Below are 16,483 nucleotides of genomic sequence, written 5' to 3'. Positions count from 1 at the left end.
CAACCACTTTTTTGGTTAAAACCACCTTGCAAGAATAAGCCACGAAGGGATTCTGTGGCTAAGGGCAGCTATCAGTCACATCTACGAGATAGCGCGGGCGACTGACCCTGGTGTGGCAGGGTCCAACTGCATGAAATGAATCCATGTCAGCAGCACACTGTGAGCAAGAACATACAGCACCTCAAAAGGTGTCAGATTTCAGCTGGTATTTGTCTAGACGTTCTTTGTGAGGAAAAGCTGGGAAGGGGTGGGGGAGCCTTTGGACCATAATCATTTATCAGTAATAACAGTAATAAAAATAAAAATGTCCCAGAGAACTTGTTAGAGGACAATACTGCTATTCTTAAACCTGCATTCTAATATAAAAGCACTATGTTCTTCCAGGAACTTACCAAATACGCTTACTCAAATGACTGATGTACTATTGCCCTTTAAATCCATGTACTAAAATCCAGATTACTGATTTGTACGAATAATGGACCGAATGTGCTGTCCAAAATTCACCGGCATTATACTGTGTGGAAAAAGTACCTGGGCTTTGCTAAAAAAACAAAACAAAACAAAACAAAAAAAAGTATTTATGATAAAAAATATAAACAAAAAATTTTACAAAGCTTAGACTTAAAGGCAGCCTTTACAGATTTCTAACTATTCTATAAAATTCTATTGTGGGTCATTAACTGTTGAGAAGTGATTCATATTTGGACTTATGGTTTAAAGCCTCCAGACTGAAAAGGTGCTCTGAACTTCTGACATTCAAAAGAAGCTGAACATCCCCTCTGTGCTTCCTGTGCCCAAATTTAATTTTAAATAAACAGCAATAATATATTAGATATAAGTGACTTGGGTCATGCACTCCTGTTAAACTGGAGAAAATTATTTAACCCCCATCCCAATCCACAAAGAAAGGACTGCCAATGAAGTGTGTGTGTATATGTGTATGTGTGTACATAGCTCTATGTGTGTATATATATATTATATATGTATACACACAGACATAGATAGGTAGATATAAGATACATATATATCTCAAAAAAAGCAGTAACAAAAATACCAAACTATGCTTGCATTGTGGCAGAATAAGAGAATGTTAAGAGTGAAGGGGAAATGGATAAGATCTATTACAGTTTCAACTATGATACTAGCTTAACTTTCACCAAACTTGCCTGTAACTCCCCTCCAAACAGACTTCTTTTTAAGAGGAAGGAGTTCCTTACACAAAATGCTTTGTGTTCACATAAATCTGTACTATTCAGAACAAAACCAGTTCTGCTGGCAGAGATTGTGGGTTCGCAGGGACATTTAAGCTTTCATTAAACTGGAAAGCAATCAAGTCTTTTATGTCTACAAATTATACATTTAATAGTTCCACAAATTTGGCAAAGTTCATGATGACATCTAGGATGTTTTCACCAAATCGTAGACATAAATATGGAAATCATCATCAAACTTGATGAAATAGACAGATGGTTTGGCTTCTACTTGATGAATGACCATGCCAGTCCTTTTAGAGCCATCTTCTTTGGCATATTCCACTTGTTTGCCTACCAGGCTGTCCACAACCTCTCCTGGTTCCCTTTCTGCTGGAGGTGAATCATCTATATGTAAAGAGGGGGGAAAAAAAAAATTAAAGTCAAATTTTAGTTACACACCAACTTATATATCTATTTCAATAATAATTAAAAAATTCTTTTTTAAATATTCTGAAGTCATCTTATCTAGACCATGAGCAGCAAACTTTTTCTTCAAAGGCCAGACAATACGTTAGGCTTGAGGCTACATGGTCTCTGTATCAACTACTAGGCCTTTGTGGTGTGAGAGCAGCCATAGATGACATTATAAACGAACGGTGTGGCCGTGTGCCAGTAAAACTTCATTTACAAAAACAGCATGCCAACCCAAGATCTAGACATGTAAACAATTTTGAAAATCATAACCAAATTCCTTTGGCTCATGTTTAACTATGGCTATAACTACCTGAGGAGATAAGGACTAAAAGAAGGGCCAAGAAAAAAATCTAAATAAGGATATATCTTCTTAAAAACAAGTTTGAGTTACTCTAAAATAGGATTTTAAAGCAGATAATACCTACTGGGATTACTGAGAATATGCCACGTACTTAAAATATCTAAGTATTCCTTGTCTTATCCTGTGAACAAGGCTTCTTTCTCCTCAACTTCATTTCATTACACATCTTCCTAAAGCCAATTTCAAAATAGAGACTTCCCATGCTTTAAAAATATGTGCTAAGTGAACTCCACCCCCAGACAACTTAAAACTGAATCTCTGAGAATGGCTGAAGCACCTGTATTTTTTAAAAGGTCCCCAGGGAAATATGTGTTGGAAAAAGCCGCTTTATGACCTAACAGGAATTCTGTTCTAGGTATATACATGAAATGAGAGCAAACTATCACTACCAACAACAACAAAGAAAAATAAAAGAAAAAAAAAGGGGGATAGAGCTAGGCAATTAACAATTCTATTTTAAGAAACCCCATGTAGGCCCTGTTGTAGCAGAAGGCCTTCAGGTAGAGAGACCAGATATCCTGGTTTGCCCAGGACAGTCCAGGCTTATGCCACTTGTCCCAGCACAATGATTAGCAGTGTACCATTAATTCTCACAGGTATCCTGGTTTGGATCATCATCATTTATTTATGTTAATGGTAGTTTGCCTCTATATGATTACAATAAATTCTCTCACTGAATGACACAATCCAAACCCTATTCTTATCTCTGATTCTAAGAGTCACACACAATACAACTAAAATGCTGAGGATAATGTTACCAGTAATTCTTTTAAACAGCGAAGTGATGAGGAAACCTAAGCTGAAATCTCTTCAAAGATGCCCTTCCCACAAGCAGCAGCAGCAGCAGAATTCCACACGGCATAATCCCTTCATGTTCACAAAGGAATACCGAAAGCATGATCCCCATACATTTTGCAGTAACATGAGCAAAGAAGAGGCCACTGTAGAGCTCTTGGATTGAGTCACTAGTATAACTAATGATAAATAAGCTTCCATACTACTATCCATAAAAATATTTAGCAGTTTCATGAAAGACAGGGGAGAGGATAAAGACATGGTTGGGAGAGGAGAGGAAGCATGTGCAAATGACCTCACACTTTCTATTACCGAGTTCACAGTATTTACTTTGACTAGATATAGCTCTACCAAAAAAAAAATAAAAAACCAACTTTATGTAGGTTGGAAAAATGCTTTTAAGGAACATTCTCATGATAATTCCTGTCTATATGAATACTTTCCATTTCGCATTTATAATAAATGTACACAAATGTAATGGAAAAAATTTCAGAAGGCAGAACAGTCAGGGCCTAATGAAGACCTGAGTAGGTAGGTTCACTGACTAGCTTGTTCACAGGAAGAACATATTAAAAAAAAAAAAGAGAGAGAGAGAGAGAGAGAGATTCTGTCACATTGCTGATATTACAATTGTCTGTTCCAGGGCTCCATGTGTTTGAGGAAAGGCTATGGAGTAGTTTAAAAAAGAATAGGCTTACTCAATAATTCCATTCACAATAGCATCAAAAAGAATAAAATACGTGCAAATGAATTTAACAACAGAAGTGCAAAGTGTGTACTATGAAAACAAGACACTGTTAATAAAAAATTTGTTTTAAATCTCAATAAACAAACAGAAAAACGTCCCATGCTCACGGGCCAGAGGCTTAACATTGTCAAGAGGGCAATACTTCCCAAACTGATCTAAAGATTCAATACAATCTCCATTAGAATCCCAGCTACTTCTTTGCAAAAACTGACAGGCTGATTCCAAAATTCACATGGAATTGCAAGAGACCCAGAACAGCCAAAACAATTCAAGGGGTGAGGGAGGGTGGATAGGAACATTCGCACTTTCAGATTTCAAAACTTATTACAAAGCAATACAATCAAGTGTGGCACTGGCATAACCAGACATACGGATGAATGGGATAGAAAGTCCAGAAGTACACCCATACATCTACAGTCAACTGATTTTCAATAAGGGTGCCAAAACCATTCAATAGAGGAAAGAATAGTTTTTCCAAAAAATGGTGCTCATATGCAAAGGAATGAAGTTGGATCCTTAAGCCACATCATAAACAAAAATTAACACAAAACATAAAGATCTAAGAAGAGCTAAAGGCCTATATGTAAGAGCTAAAACTTAAGACTCGTGGAAGAAAACAAAGGAGTAAAATCTTTATAGCCTTGGATTTGGCAAGGGATTATAAGATATAACACCAAAAGCATGAACAAAATAAAAAATAGATAAAATGGACTTTAGAATGCAATCAAGACAGTGAAGAGAAACCACAGAATTAAAGTATCTGCAAATCATACACCTGAGAAGAGACTTATATCTAGAATATTGACTCTTACAACTCAATAATATAAAGACAACCCAACTGAAAAAAAAGGGCAAAGGACATGAACAGACATTTCTCTAAAGATGACATACGAATGGCCAGTAACAATGAAAAAATACTTGACATCTTTAGTTATCAGGGAAATGCAAAGCAAATCACAATGAGATATCACTTCGCAACCACTAGAATCAAAAAGTCAGATAACAATAAGTGTTGAAAAGACATGGAGAAATACATTGTTGACAAGAATGTATAATGGTGCAACAGTGTTGAAATTAGTCTGGTAGTTCCCTAAACAATTCAACATAGAATGATCACTACAATCCATCAATTCCACTCCTAGGTATACACCCAAGAGAAGTGAAAACGTGTCCACTCAGGCACTTGCACAATGTTTATAGCAACAGTCTTTATAATAACCAAAGGGTAGAGAACAATCCAAATGTCTATCAACAGATGAACAAATACACAAAATACAGCATCCATACAATGGAGTTATTTCTGGCTATAAATAAAATGAAGTACCAACATATACTACGACACGGAGCCTTGAAAACATAATGCTGAGTGAAAGAAGCCAGTCACAAAGGACTCTGTATTATATACTCCATTCATAAGAAAGTCCAATGTCCGAACAGGTAAATCTATACAGAAAATAAATTGCTCTTGGCAAAGAAAAAAAAAATTCACATTTGGTGTATTACTGAAAGAATCATTTATTCTTAATAATTAAAATAAAAAATATATCTGCAAAATAATCAGATAACTTGTTCTAAAATTCAAATTACTTTTGAATCATCAAAAATAAAAGTTGTCAATCCATACTTACTAGAATCAGGCATAATGCGAAGGTCTCCTTCTTTATAATCATCTAATAGCTGATACATGTACAAGACGGGGTCTTTCTCATAGGTGATGTAAAACCATGTGTTCATTATAGGGGCACGTGCTAAGACCATTCCCCTCCACTCGTCTTTAGAGCCATCCTCGGTCTCAAACATGTGCTCTACTGCTTTGCCAATCATTGTGTCGGCTAGGTGCGCATCACTGATTCGAGATGTTGCTGGGGACAAAAAAAGCAAACAATGGTTTACAAAACGTTTTACTAAATATGTACTGTGAAAACTGAACATATGCAAGGAGACTATCTGGAATGTTGTCCACATGATACACTAGCCAACATCAGAGTCATCTGGCAGATTTTCAGGACAACAAAACTCATATTGCTGAGCCAACCCAGATTTGATTCCATAGGAACTATTCTACTGTCCCAGGTCAGTTACTTTGAGACTGTTTTTCCTTTTTATTTTTTTGAATTCATCTGCCCTTGGTATTTTATCTAAATTAGAACTTTTGATTGTTTCATCAAGGTATAAAACATTTTTTGTTCTTAATAGTTATTTTAAATTTTGAGATAAGACTTAAAGAAGTTATAAAACTACTAGTGTTACCCATATATCCTTTGACCCATCTTCCCTTTATATTAATATATAATCTTACATAAATAGCCACAGTTCATTTATTGAAACTAAGAAATTAACCTATACAAGGCACAGGTTTTTACTCTTGCTCCTACAATCTATTTCTACAGCAACCAGAGTGATATTTGTGGCAGATATACCAGATTGTGTTGTTTACTTGCTTAAAATGCTCCAGTGCTTTCTTTTCATAATTTGAAAAACGAACTGCTTCTCATGGGCCATCTTCCCCTGTTGGCCCTCTTCCCTCCTGTTCTGTCACCTTCTTCATGACTGACTACACCTTAGCGACACGGGCATCCTTCCTAGGACAACCTCTGTTTCTCCCCATCCCAGCCATGCACTACCTTCATACCTTCAGGAGCCTGCTCTCAAAGGCTCTTCAGAACCACCTGGTGGAAGCATCCCCACCAGTCACAGTCGCCTCTTCCAGTTTTATTTCTTAATGGCATTTACTATTATCTGTAGTTATTTTGTTTTACATGTTTATTTGCTTTTAGCCTGAACACCATGAGGCAAGTAGAGGTCTTTGCTGTCCTATTTCCAATATGCAACTCACAGCGGTACAAATTATTTCAGAGGGCAGTGGGCTGTTCTAGACAACCTGTGTGGTCAGGAGTGTGGCCTCCATACTGGTTTATCAACAGCCCTCTGCAGGCCTGCTCTACATTCTTTTAAGAAGTAGGTAAAAATAACAAGCTCCATTTCTTTTTTTTAAATACTGGGAAATTACATAGATTCCTACTGATTATAAGGTTTCTCCAGTCCTCATATTTTAAGACAAATGTCTTTTTTAAAAAATTAGCACTTCTACTTCACTCATGAGTGCTTCTGTTTCTGTTAAATAAAATTCAAAGGAACAAAAGAAATAACTATGTTGAAATTGTAAACATTTGGGGGAACAATTTTATACATTTATATCTCCCACAGTTCCTTGAACTATAGTTTTAAAGTATCTACTGATCAATTTTTGTGGTATTAAATGATTGATTTAAATATGGAGTGTTTGTGCTCCGATAAAAATTAAAATATCAATAATGCAAAAGAATAATCAGAAAGCATCCATTTCAACAATCATTTTTAAAGCATATAATGCGCAAATAGTAAAGAGAACTTACCAACTCTATCAGGGAGAACTTCAAGTGCAGAAACTCTTTCATCTTTATTAAGTTCTAGTCCATAAACACAGTCAAATCCATCGTATTTTATAAGATACAAAGAAGGGTTTACAGGCACCTGGTCCAGAACGGTTCCTTTCCACTGGGTGACAGGGCCACTCCCCTCCTTCCACCCATGCTGAATCCTGCAGCCTACGATGTTCCGCCGAGGCTGGGACACAGGCTTGCTCGGCCCCACACTGCTCCGGTGTTTTCTATATTCACACATATACACATGTAAGGTATCAGCTCAAAGGTATGCATTCCTAGATCTAACACAACTGCTGCTAGCTAGCATGCTCTCACTAGATGACCCCTGCTGTGCTGGCTAATCTTGCCACTCGGGCAGGTGGCTCCAGGTGGCCACTGCCCAGTCCCACAGCCATGCAGTGTGGCTCACAGGTGGTGCCTTTTTCTACCACCATGTGTATACATAATATGTTGGCAGGAGGAGTTTCCTGTGCACCCTAACTTTGGATAGGAAGAAAAACTTGACTGGTCTGTGGCAACTTAAGCCGCAATAATAAGCATCAGTTTTTCAGCTGAGTTTCCTAATTCAATCAACTCACAATTAGCCATGCATACATATGGCTTTATACTATATAAATCCTTTTCTAGTCAGAAATTATAATTATTCAATTTCATCCATTTGAATGCTCACATAATTTTGCCCCCACTGGCTTAAATGGTAAGAATAAGCTAGACATTTAACTTTTTTCTTAAACTGGAGTCCAGACTGGCTTATATCCATGTATTATACCATCATTACTTCTTTTGAAAACATATATTTAAACATTTAAATTTGTGACAAATAATATTAAAAATTATTGGACCAACACCAAACTACATTCCTTCTAAATTATTAACAACTGAAAAATCTATATGTTTACAGATAATACACCTGGTTCTTGTTATCAGGAAAAAAATAATTTTTACCTAGATATCCACTGATATCCAAAGGGGACAAGATTTGGCCTGAATACAAGCTGAATGCCTAAGCCATTATGGCAACCTGGATGCTATTATATGCCAAGAATGAGAAATTTTAAAGAGCAAGAAAGGATTCCCTTCCCACACTTTATGAGCATAAAGCTCTCATTTGGTACACCATGAATAAAAGTGATAAACAGCTAGCATAAACACAAACTTAAAAAAAAAAAAAGTTTTATAGGCTGGAATATTTAGAATTACAATTATATACATTTTAAATAGACTCATTTGGTAAATTAATTGAGTTTGTGAAAGAGAACAAGCTGTAGCAAATCATTTGGGCTACCTTGATAAAGCCTGGAATTAGATGATCTGGGCCTTTACCTAAGCAAGATGGGGAACACCATTTGAAGAACACCCCAGAAAGAAAATTCTAGTTAGACTGGAAAAGGGTTCACGAGGTTCCGTGCAGGACTGTGAGAAGACCAGAAAAAGCTGAGGCTGCCCCAGCCTTTAAGGCTCTGCAAACACCTAGCAGAGCCTGCACTGAGGATAGATACACTGCTGGGGACAACATCTTAAATGAACAGGCCAGGGCCACAACCCAAAGGAAAAAGGTTCAGAGGCTAAAAGGCAAGGTTCAAAGGAGGCAGACCGCAAAAGGTATGATCGAGGAGACCATATAGAGACTTTAAGTATGCCGTAAGAAAACAGAGAGCTGAGAGCTCTGCAGAGAGGACAGTTGACCTGGAATGGAACAGTCTTACCCTTCTCATTTACAAGAAAGGATAATAGTGGAACCAACATAGGACAATACTGTAACAATTAGAATGATGCACCAACTGGCAATGGAGGCAGACCCAAAACGCATGTCCATGAGGTAGAGTTAACTACCACTTAACGTTAGGCAAACAAGAGAGACCATGAAAAAGGACCTTACATCAGAAATGAGACTGCTATATAAGGCATGAGGAAAATTAGGCACAGTTTAGCAAACAAGTAATGCTTTGAACACTTTTCAGAAATGAACACTAAACAGAGGAACATGAGAAGAAACAGACACCATGGGGCACATAAGGGAAATAGATGATGAAAAGGAGACAGATGGGGCAAAAAATAAAGAATTAAAAGATGGTGACAGATATGAAATCCCAAGGTCTATCAGAATTACCCAAAAACTAAAATCAAAGAAATAAAAAATAATAAATTCAAGAAAAAATTCCTGAAATAAAAAAATTTAAATACACAAAATCACTCCTGTGAAAACTGACTCTGAACTAGTGACACTAAGACATTCTAGTAAAACAAATGGACTTTAAAATAAATAACATCTCTTGAGCATCCAGGACAAGAACTATATTATATATAAGGAAAACAGAATGTGACAACATTGTGTGCCACAAGACAACAGTGTGACAAAATTAAGGTTGTCAGGTAAGAAATCGTAAGCCAAAGGTTTTGTAATCAGCCAAGAATTCTGACCTCAAAGTAAAAGGTCACACACAAAACAGTGTCAATGTGTAAGAATTTGGGGAACAGTTCTCACAGATGCTTCCTGCAGAAGTTACAGGACAAGAATTTCAGATAATCAAAGAACACTTAGAAAAGTTTCATAATAGGGCCAATAGTAAACCATGAATATATCTAACTGCAGAACAAACATGGAGACAAGAAATAAAATAGTATGTAACTATTATCTGCTCTAAAAGGGTTAAAACACTACTCTGAAAACAGAAGGAAAGAATATGTAAAGTAGAAACAGCTTGCTGAACAAAAGAATATTACAAGAAACAAATTACCTTACATTCAATGGAGAGAGGAAAGGACAGAGCCAAGAGCTAAATTCAATACTGTTCTACGGAAGGAACCGATCTATATCACTGGAAAAAATGAACAGTAAAAAGAAAAAAGCTTAAAGAGGCACTATCAAGTCTGTAACTTGCAACTATACTACTACTCAAACCCTGAAAGACAGTGAAATTCAAGACCTTTTCATATTCCCTGAGAATGTGCCACCACATCCAATTGATCATCTGCGGGAAAGAGATGGTGACAGTAATTACATTTTCCCTTTAGAATACGGGAATCATTTTTAGCATATTTTTCTTCAGAGACAATCAAATCACCTATCTTCTTTTGATCTTTAAGCAAAAGTCCTAGTGATTCATGTTGTATACAGGATCAGGCTTTCTTCACAGCAAAGGCAGAGCTTGGTCCCTAAACCTCATCAAGGAAGAAATTCAGTCATATGCACCTTTTTTGTAATTCACAGACATTCTACTATCACAAGCAAATACGGCATCATCACCAGTGACAGTTAATTTTAATATGTTGACTTTTAATATGTTGGCTGAGCCACAGTACTCAGCTATTTGGTCATTACTCTAGATTTTTTCCTGTAAAGGGCTTTTTTTGGGGGGGTAGAAAAACATGTAAATCAGACCACCCTCCACAATGTAGGTAGGCCTCTATCACTTAAAGGATTAAGAAAAAGTGTTGTCTACCCAAGGGAAGAGGCAATTCTACCTTTGGACTCCAGCTGCAACCCTGGGTCTTCCCTGGGTCTCTAATCTCTATATAAACACACACACACTTGCACACACATGCACACCACTGGTTCAGTCTCTCTGGAGAAAACTGACTACAATCAAGAAAAGATCCCATCCTAGATTCAGAGACATGAAATTTCTACTACCGTGGTTCTCAACAAGACCAATACAGACTTAGCCAGTGACAGCAGAAAAGGGTAACTGGCAGACTCAGAGCACCGATTTTCCAGTTCAGTCACTCATCCTTTCTTCATCCATTAGCTGCATTCTTCTGTACTGTTTGGCTCTGGAAGAGGGAGATGTTTGATGCTTCTCTAATCACATTTCAGAACAAGTAGTTTTCATCCCGGCTGCCTCCAATGGTGGTTACAAGGCTTGCCTCTCTCTCCTGAGCTTTACAAGGGACTCAAATATGGCCAGTGGGCAACTCCTTTCACATGGCTCCCATATCCTTTAATTGTGAAGACACCCTACTTTTTCCTTTTGCATGAATTTTAATTCCTCACTTTACGGGAATTTTAATCAACTTTTGCTGTGATAATAATGCCTGGGTCTATTCTAACATTGTTTTGTTTGCAATACTTTCATTTCCTCACAGCTTTCTTCCTTTATCTGTATATTCAGAGTGAGGTTTTCTTTGCACCAAATAAAGCATCTAATGAAAGCTACAGCTCTTATTTCTAGTCTTCCAGCAATTATTCCTAACTTTTGAAATATCACATTTTAACTTACATTTTCCCTTCCCCAGACCAAGCAAGACTAAAACTAAACAAAAATTTCTTTGTAAAATAAAAATTTTAAAAGCAAACATGTTAGCACATAAGTAAATCCACCTGGCCAATTTTTATCACTGCTGAAATTTAGGCTTCTGTTCTAAATCATTTTTCATTTCGCTATCTTAAGAATACAAACGATGCCTTATTTAGAAATAAACAAAGAAGGATTTTTGTTGCTTTCTTCCCAATGTTTTCATATATTTTGTTCTCATGTCTATTTTGTCTTTCTATATACATGCACTGTTCAGAGAGGGTTGATAAATGTAAACTCTAAAACTCTTGCAAGCATCAAAATATTATTTTGCCCTCATCCCCAAATAACCTAGGTATTACAAATCAGGTTCCAAAACCCTTTCCCCTTAGCACTTTTACTGGGAAAAAAGTATTTTCATTTTCTTCTATCTCCCAGTTAGGTAACAGATGCCAATCCAATCCTTTTTTTTTTTTTTTTTGAGAGTAACCTGTTTTTCTCTTTGAGCTTTTAAAATTTTCTTTGTTTCTGGATTCTGAAATGCTACCAGAACTTACATGTTTTTAATGATCCCTCACTACCACTTGATCAATCTAAAGAGAGCTGTGCAAAATCATCTTCCACGTTTATTGTTCTCCACCTCCATCCCCCTTTTTGAAATTCTTATTAGATGAACGCTAACACTTTCAGATCTATCCTCTGTGACTCAACTTCCCTCTCATACTATTCAAGAACTCCTTGGCTCAAATTTTCTTGAATTTCTTTAGGTAAAACAGGCTTCAATTTCTGCCTATCGATTATCTTATATAATAGGATTTTTTATTTCTACAAACTGATCGTTTCCTTAACTTTTTTTTTTTTAATTAACATGCCTCTGATCCTTGAGGATTTTTACTCCCTTTCCTGATCCCTTATGAACTTTTTGTGTTCGGCTCTACTTATGCTGGGTCTGTTGTCATCTAAGTGGTGGTTTTCTCCACATTTGCTGATTTCTGGTTAGGTCTCCTGTTCCACATGACTTCTTTTCGAGCTGTAAGTGCTCCTCGGGTAACTGATGATTTCTGATGTTCGTATTTAAAATGCAAGGCAAGACAGAGTGAAATCTGCAGCTGTGGTGTATTTCTTTAGGCCATGTCAGGGTCCTGGCATCTGAGCAGTTAAGTGGAGATTCTGATGAAGCAACCATGACCCAGGCAGTTGCAGAGCAGCTGGGAGTGAGCAGAGACCTTAAGTCAGGGGAGGTAAGGCAAGCAACTGCTGCCTCACTAACACTGCTGGTTTCTCACCCATAACAACTTTGGCAATCGTGGCCAGCCTTTGCTGCCTCTGACCTAAACAGTAAGGGTCTAGTGTGAATATTCACTTTTTGAGGTCGTCTTTTTCAGTTCAAAGGGGCTGAGCATTCCTCAGCTCACCTTAGTTTTTATATAAATCTGTCCCCATTTGCTCTATGCCTTCTAGAAATTTCTCAGTGTTGTGGTAATGGTATGTTGGTAAAATTACCCTTCTATGCCAATAAAAGAAACTGCAAATTCTGAAGAGCTATTTAAGGTAAAGTACAGTGAGGTACTATTTTCTATGTGCCTAGAGAACAGACACAACCCTCCTAGTAAAAATTTGGCACTCCACTGTCCCAGTGGTTCCACATCTAGGAATTTATTGAAAGAAAATAATGGACAGGCACAAAGATATAGATAGCTACAGCGATGTTCTCAGCAAGAAACCAGAAATAAAAAATGTTCAACAACAGGTCCCATTGATTCAATAATAGTGTAAATAGATGATGAAATAACTACATAGCTATTAAAATCAAGGAAAAGAATTTAAAGACATTTTAAAAACCCACAAATGAAGAAAACATGACATGGAAAATTTCTACACACAATTATCCATACAGATTTGTAGAAAACTTTCAAAATATATATTAAATTATTAACAGCTATAATCTCTCGATGATGGCATCAGAAATAATTAGATTATCTTCCTCTGTATTTATGTGTGTTTTCAAAATTTTCTACAATAACAAGTATCTCACTTTTACATGCGGATAAAACACAATTTTAATTACTGCTAAATTAATGCCATGAATGTTTCAATTCTAAAAGGAATTATATATAAAAACAAATTATTATACATTTTAATGTTATCAATTCCAAATTCTATTTCTACTGCCTTTCTTTAGTCAAGGGTAATTCTAATTTTAGAATGTCATTTCACTAGTTCTAAAAGAAGATCTAGTATAAACACTGTTTTTATCCAATTTGTTTAATAAATAAGTTACGTAAACTGAAAAGGCAGAGGTAACAAAGACAGATTTCTTCCCAATGAACACTGATGGTAAAAACGGGTAATTAGAACAATATACTACTTTTTTAAATCATTAGTCAAGCTTTCCAATTACTGGGCCTTGAATCCTCTTGCAGCCAAAGTGTACAAAGAATAATATTTTAAAAATATTTTAAAATATATATTAAAATAGTAAATATTGTTTAATATTAAGTGTAGAAATACATAAGTTGTTAATTTTCTTCCAGCTAGCATCTACCTGAAGACAAGGTTCCCTAAACAACAATATAGTAAGACTATCTAATACTGAGCAAATATTGATAATTACTGAAGCTGGGTGATAGAGATTCAGGATAATACTGTTTACTATTCTAAAAATTATATATTAAACAAGTTTTTACATTTTACTTTAATTTCTAATTGCTAATTTAGATTTAAAAAGCAACAAAAAAAACTTTAATAAAAACTAAAGCTTACTTAGTTCAAACACTGTACTACATACATAAGCAAACAAACAATAGAAAGAAGGTATGAAAAGAACATAAACACATTTTAGTCATCTCTAGACCGTGCAATCTAAAAACAGCACAGAAACATGAGATTAACAATTTAAAGTAACTATTTTAAAATGGGGCTCCTTGAATATGGTGATTTATGTTCTCTCTAGATATATGTATTTTTAACAGCCCTTAATCTCTTGTACTTTCTTGGGAAAGACTACAATGTTAACTATTATCTACCAGGTAGTCAATAAACAAACAGCAATATTGTATACAAACACCAAGATACTTCATTCAACCGAGATCATCTGTAATTATAGCCAAGTGCAAATAACAGACTATAATTGCAAATAATTGTCTTTTTGCAAGATACACACCAGCAAGTATCATGACCCAAACAATTCAAAGATAAAAGCAGAGAAACCAGAATTATACACTGATCATTGGTTTCCTTGTTTCTTATCTCCAGAAGCTATTTCTTGAAATAAATGTTCCAAGGAAACTATAACAATATAAAGTGACTGGAAGGTATATGGCTTGATCAGGGATGAACTGATGGTTAAGAATAGCTTTTCTGCATGTTGCACCTGGAGTAAGAGGTGACCGAGTATACAGCATCAAACTCCTTTCATTGCTGTAACTGTGTGTACTAATTTTCACACCACCTGACTTCTCTGATGTGCCTCAGCTATCAACCATGATGATGGTTTAGGCTAGAGCTTCTCACTCTGGTATACATTCCATCACTTGGAGAGCTGGTGAAAGTGTCTGATTCCACCTCTAGGTGTAGAGAAGGACCAAAAGGCTCTCTAACAAGCTTCAAAGGCCACTGCTCCTGATGATCCAGGCACCACACCTTGGGTAGCACTGACTTAGAACTCTAATTCCTACACATCCATGTTCCCAAAAGGGTAAACAGAGTGCAGGAGACATTTACGTACTTCTCTCAATACTTTAAATAAGTTTTGAAAGTACTGTTCTATTTATTTTGTCATCAAGAAATCTTGTTTTGAAAGACCTTTAGTCTTTTATCTAGACTCCCTTAATGACGTAAATTGACCACTATTCCTTATCAGTAGTTAAAAATCTTATTTGGTAGCCATACTTGTTAAAATTTTCAACTACACAATTCTACTATGAGCCATACCTGTCATACATGACATATCTTCCTTATTCTATTTCCTTATTCTATTTAGCACTGTGATATAAAGGCTGTTCTTCTGTGTTCTAGCTAATTTCAGAAGAAAATATTGATTAAATCGAAATAATTGTCTTTTTTGCAAGATACACACCAGCAAGTAGAGAAGGGGAAAAATGCTTTTCTGGTACTTGTTGCTTGATAAAACTTCTATAGCTGATACTGTCATTCCAACTTCAAGTGACATTATAAAAATAGGATAGAGAAAAAAGTCATGTTTTCTACCCTGATCACTATGGTTTCTTTCATTACTCTGTCTGTACACTGTGCACTCTGAGAATACCCGAGATGTCCAAAAGAGGTGTCCAAGTGCCCGGAGAGTCTCCCATAGCACTATTCACTTTCACTGGTGTGAATAACAGTCACTACAAGGTGATTAAAGAGTTTTGACAAATTTAAGACTGTCAACATTAGGTTTCATTCAGACTCTCGCTCTAATAGTTATCTATTATATGTGTTTATGACTGAAATATTGCATTTTTTCAGATATGAAACAACAAAACATGCAGTTCAAGAAATATGGTGTGGTAATGAATAAGGGTTCTAGAATGAGACTGCCCTGTTTCTGAATCCTAGCTCAGTCACTTCTTAGTTGTACAACCTCATAAAGTAATTTAATCTCTCTGTGCATAGTGCATAGAGGGCTCATGGTTCCTATTTGACAGAGATGCCGTGAAAAGTCCATGAAATCATAACAGGTATATGAGGAAGAGGGAGAGGAAGGGTACAATGACGGTCTTTGTCAGTGACAAGGATTTGTGTCTTATAAAATGGAAGGAAAACATTCCCTGGAAATACCTCTTAGTGTGTAAAAGTAACAGCTCCTGTCTATTTTCTAAATGCATGTTAGCAGGAAATAGACCAAAACCAAGTCGCACCCTCCATCAGTACCCTGAAATGGAAACCTATCGACTATTCACATTAGGGAAGAAAAAAAACAGATTTACTTGAAAACAGAAACAAACCTTTTTAGCTAAATTCACCTTAAGACTCTCCCTACAACTATACTTTCCTTTTGAGATGTACTTTCCATGCAGACTCATTTCTCAATCTCCTTGTCCTCAAAACACAGCAAGGGGCCTGGTCATAAGAGGCACATAAGTTTGTTTCTATTTACTTTAAAAACAAAACAAGACACAGCTATGTAACGTTTCTGGGTGCAGAGGCACTGCTCCAAGCACCTCAGACTCCATTCCCTGAGCTCTCCTGAAACTCACGAGGGCAGGAGCTGCCATTCTTGGAATAATGGCTCTGCTGCAATCATTTCC

The 16,483-nt window shown here is 36.3% G+C and overlaps 1 protein-coding gene across 2 annotated transcripts in view; it reads right to left on the bottom strand.

Moving 5' to 3' along the window:
* Positions 1-1,313: 1,313 nt before the first annotated feature.
* SPIN1 (spindlin 1) overlaps positions 1,314-16,483 on the bottom strand; it is a 53,818-nt gene continuing 38,648 nt past the window's right edge. For both annotated transcript variants that reach the window (XM_006917265.3, XM_006917264.3), the window contains 3 exons: positions 6,967-7,220; positions 5,200-5,433; positions 1,314-1,598 (listed from right to left, as the gene is read on the bottom strand). In XM_006917265.3, the coding sequence (XP_006917327.1) occupies positions 1,399-1,598; positions 5,200-5,433; positions 6,967-7,220 (688 nt within the window). In that variant the 3' untranslated portion in view covers positions 1,314-1,398. The remainder of the gene's footprint in view (positions 1,599-5,199; positions 5,434-6,966; positions 7,221-16,483) is intronic.

Source organism: Pteropus alecto, unplaced genomic scaffold, assembly GCF_000325575.1.
Source record: "Pteropus alecto unplaced genomic scaffold, ASM32557v1 scaffold427, whole genome shotgun sequence".
Classification (NCBI taxonomy): Eukaryota; Metazoa; Chordata; class Mammalia; order Chiroptera; family Pteropodidae; genus Pteropus; species Pteropus alecto.
This window is presented reverse-complemented; position numbering and strand designations above follow the sequence as displayed.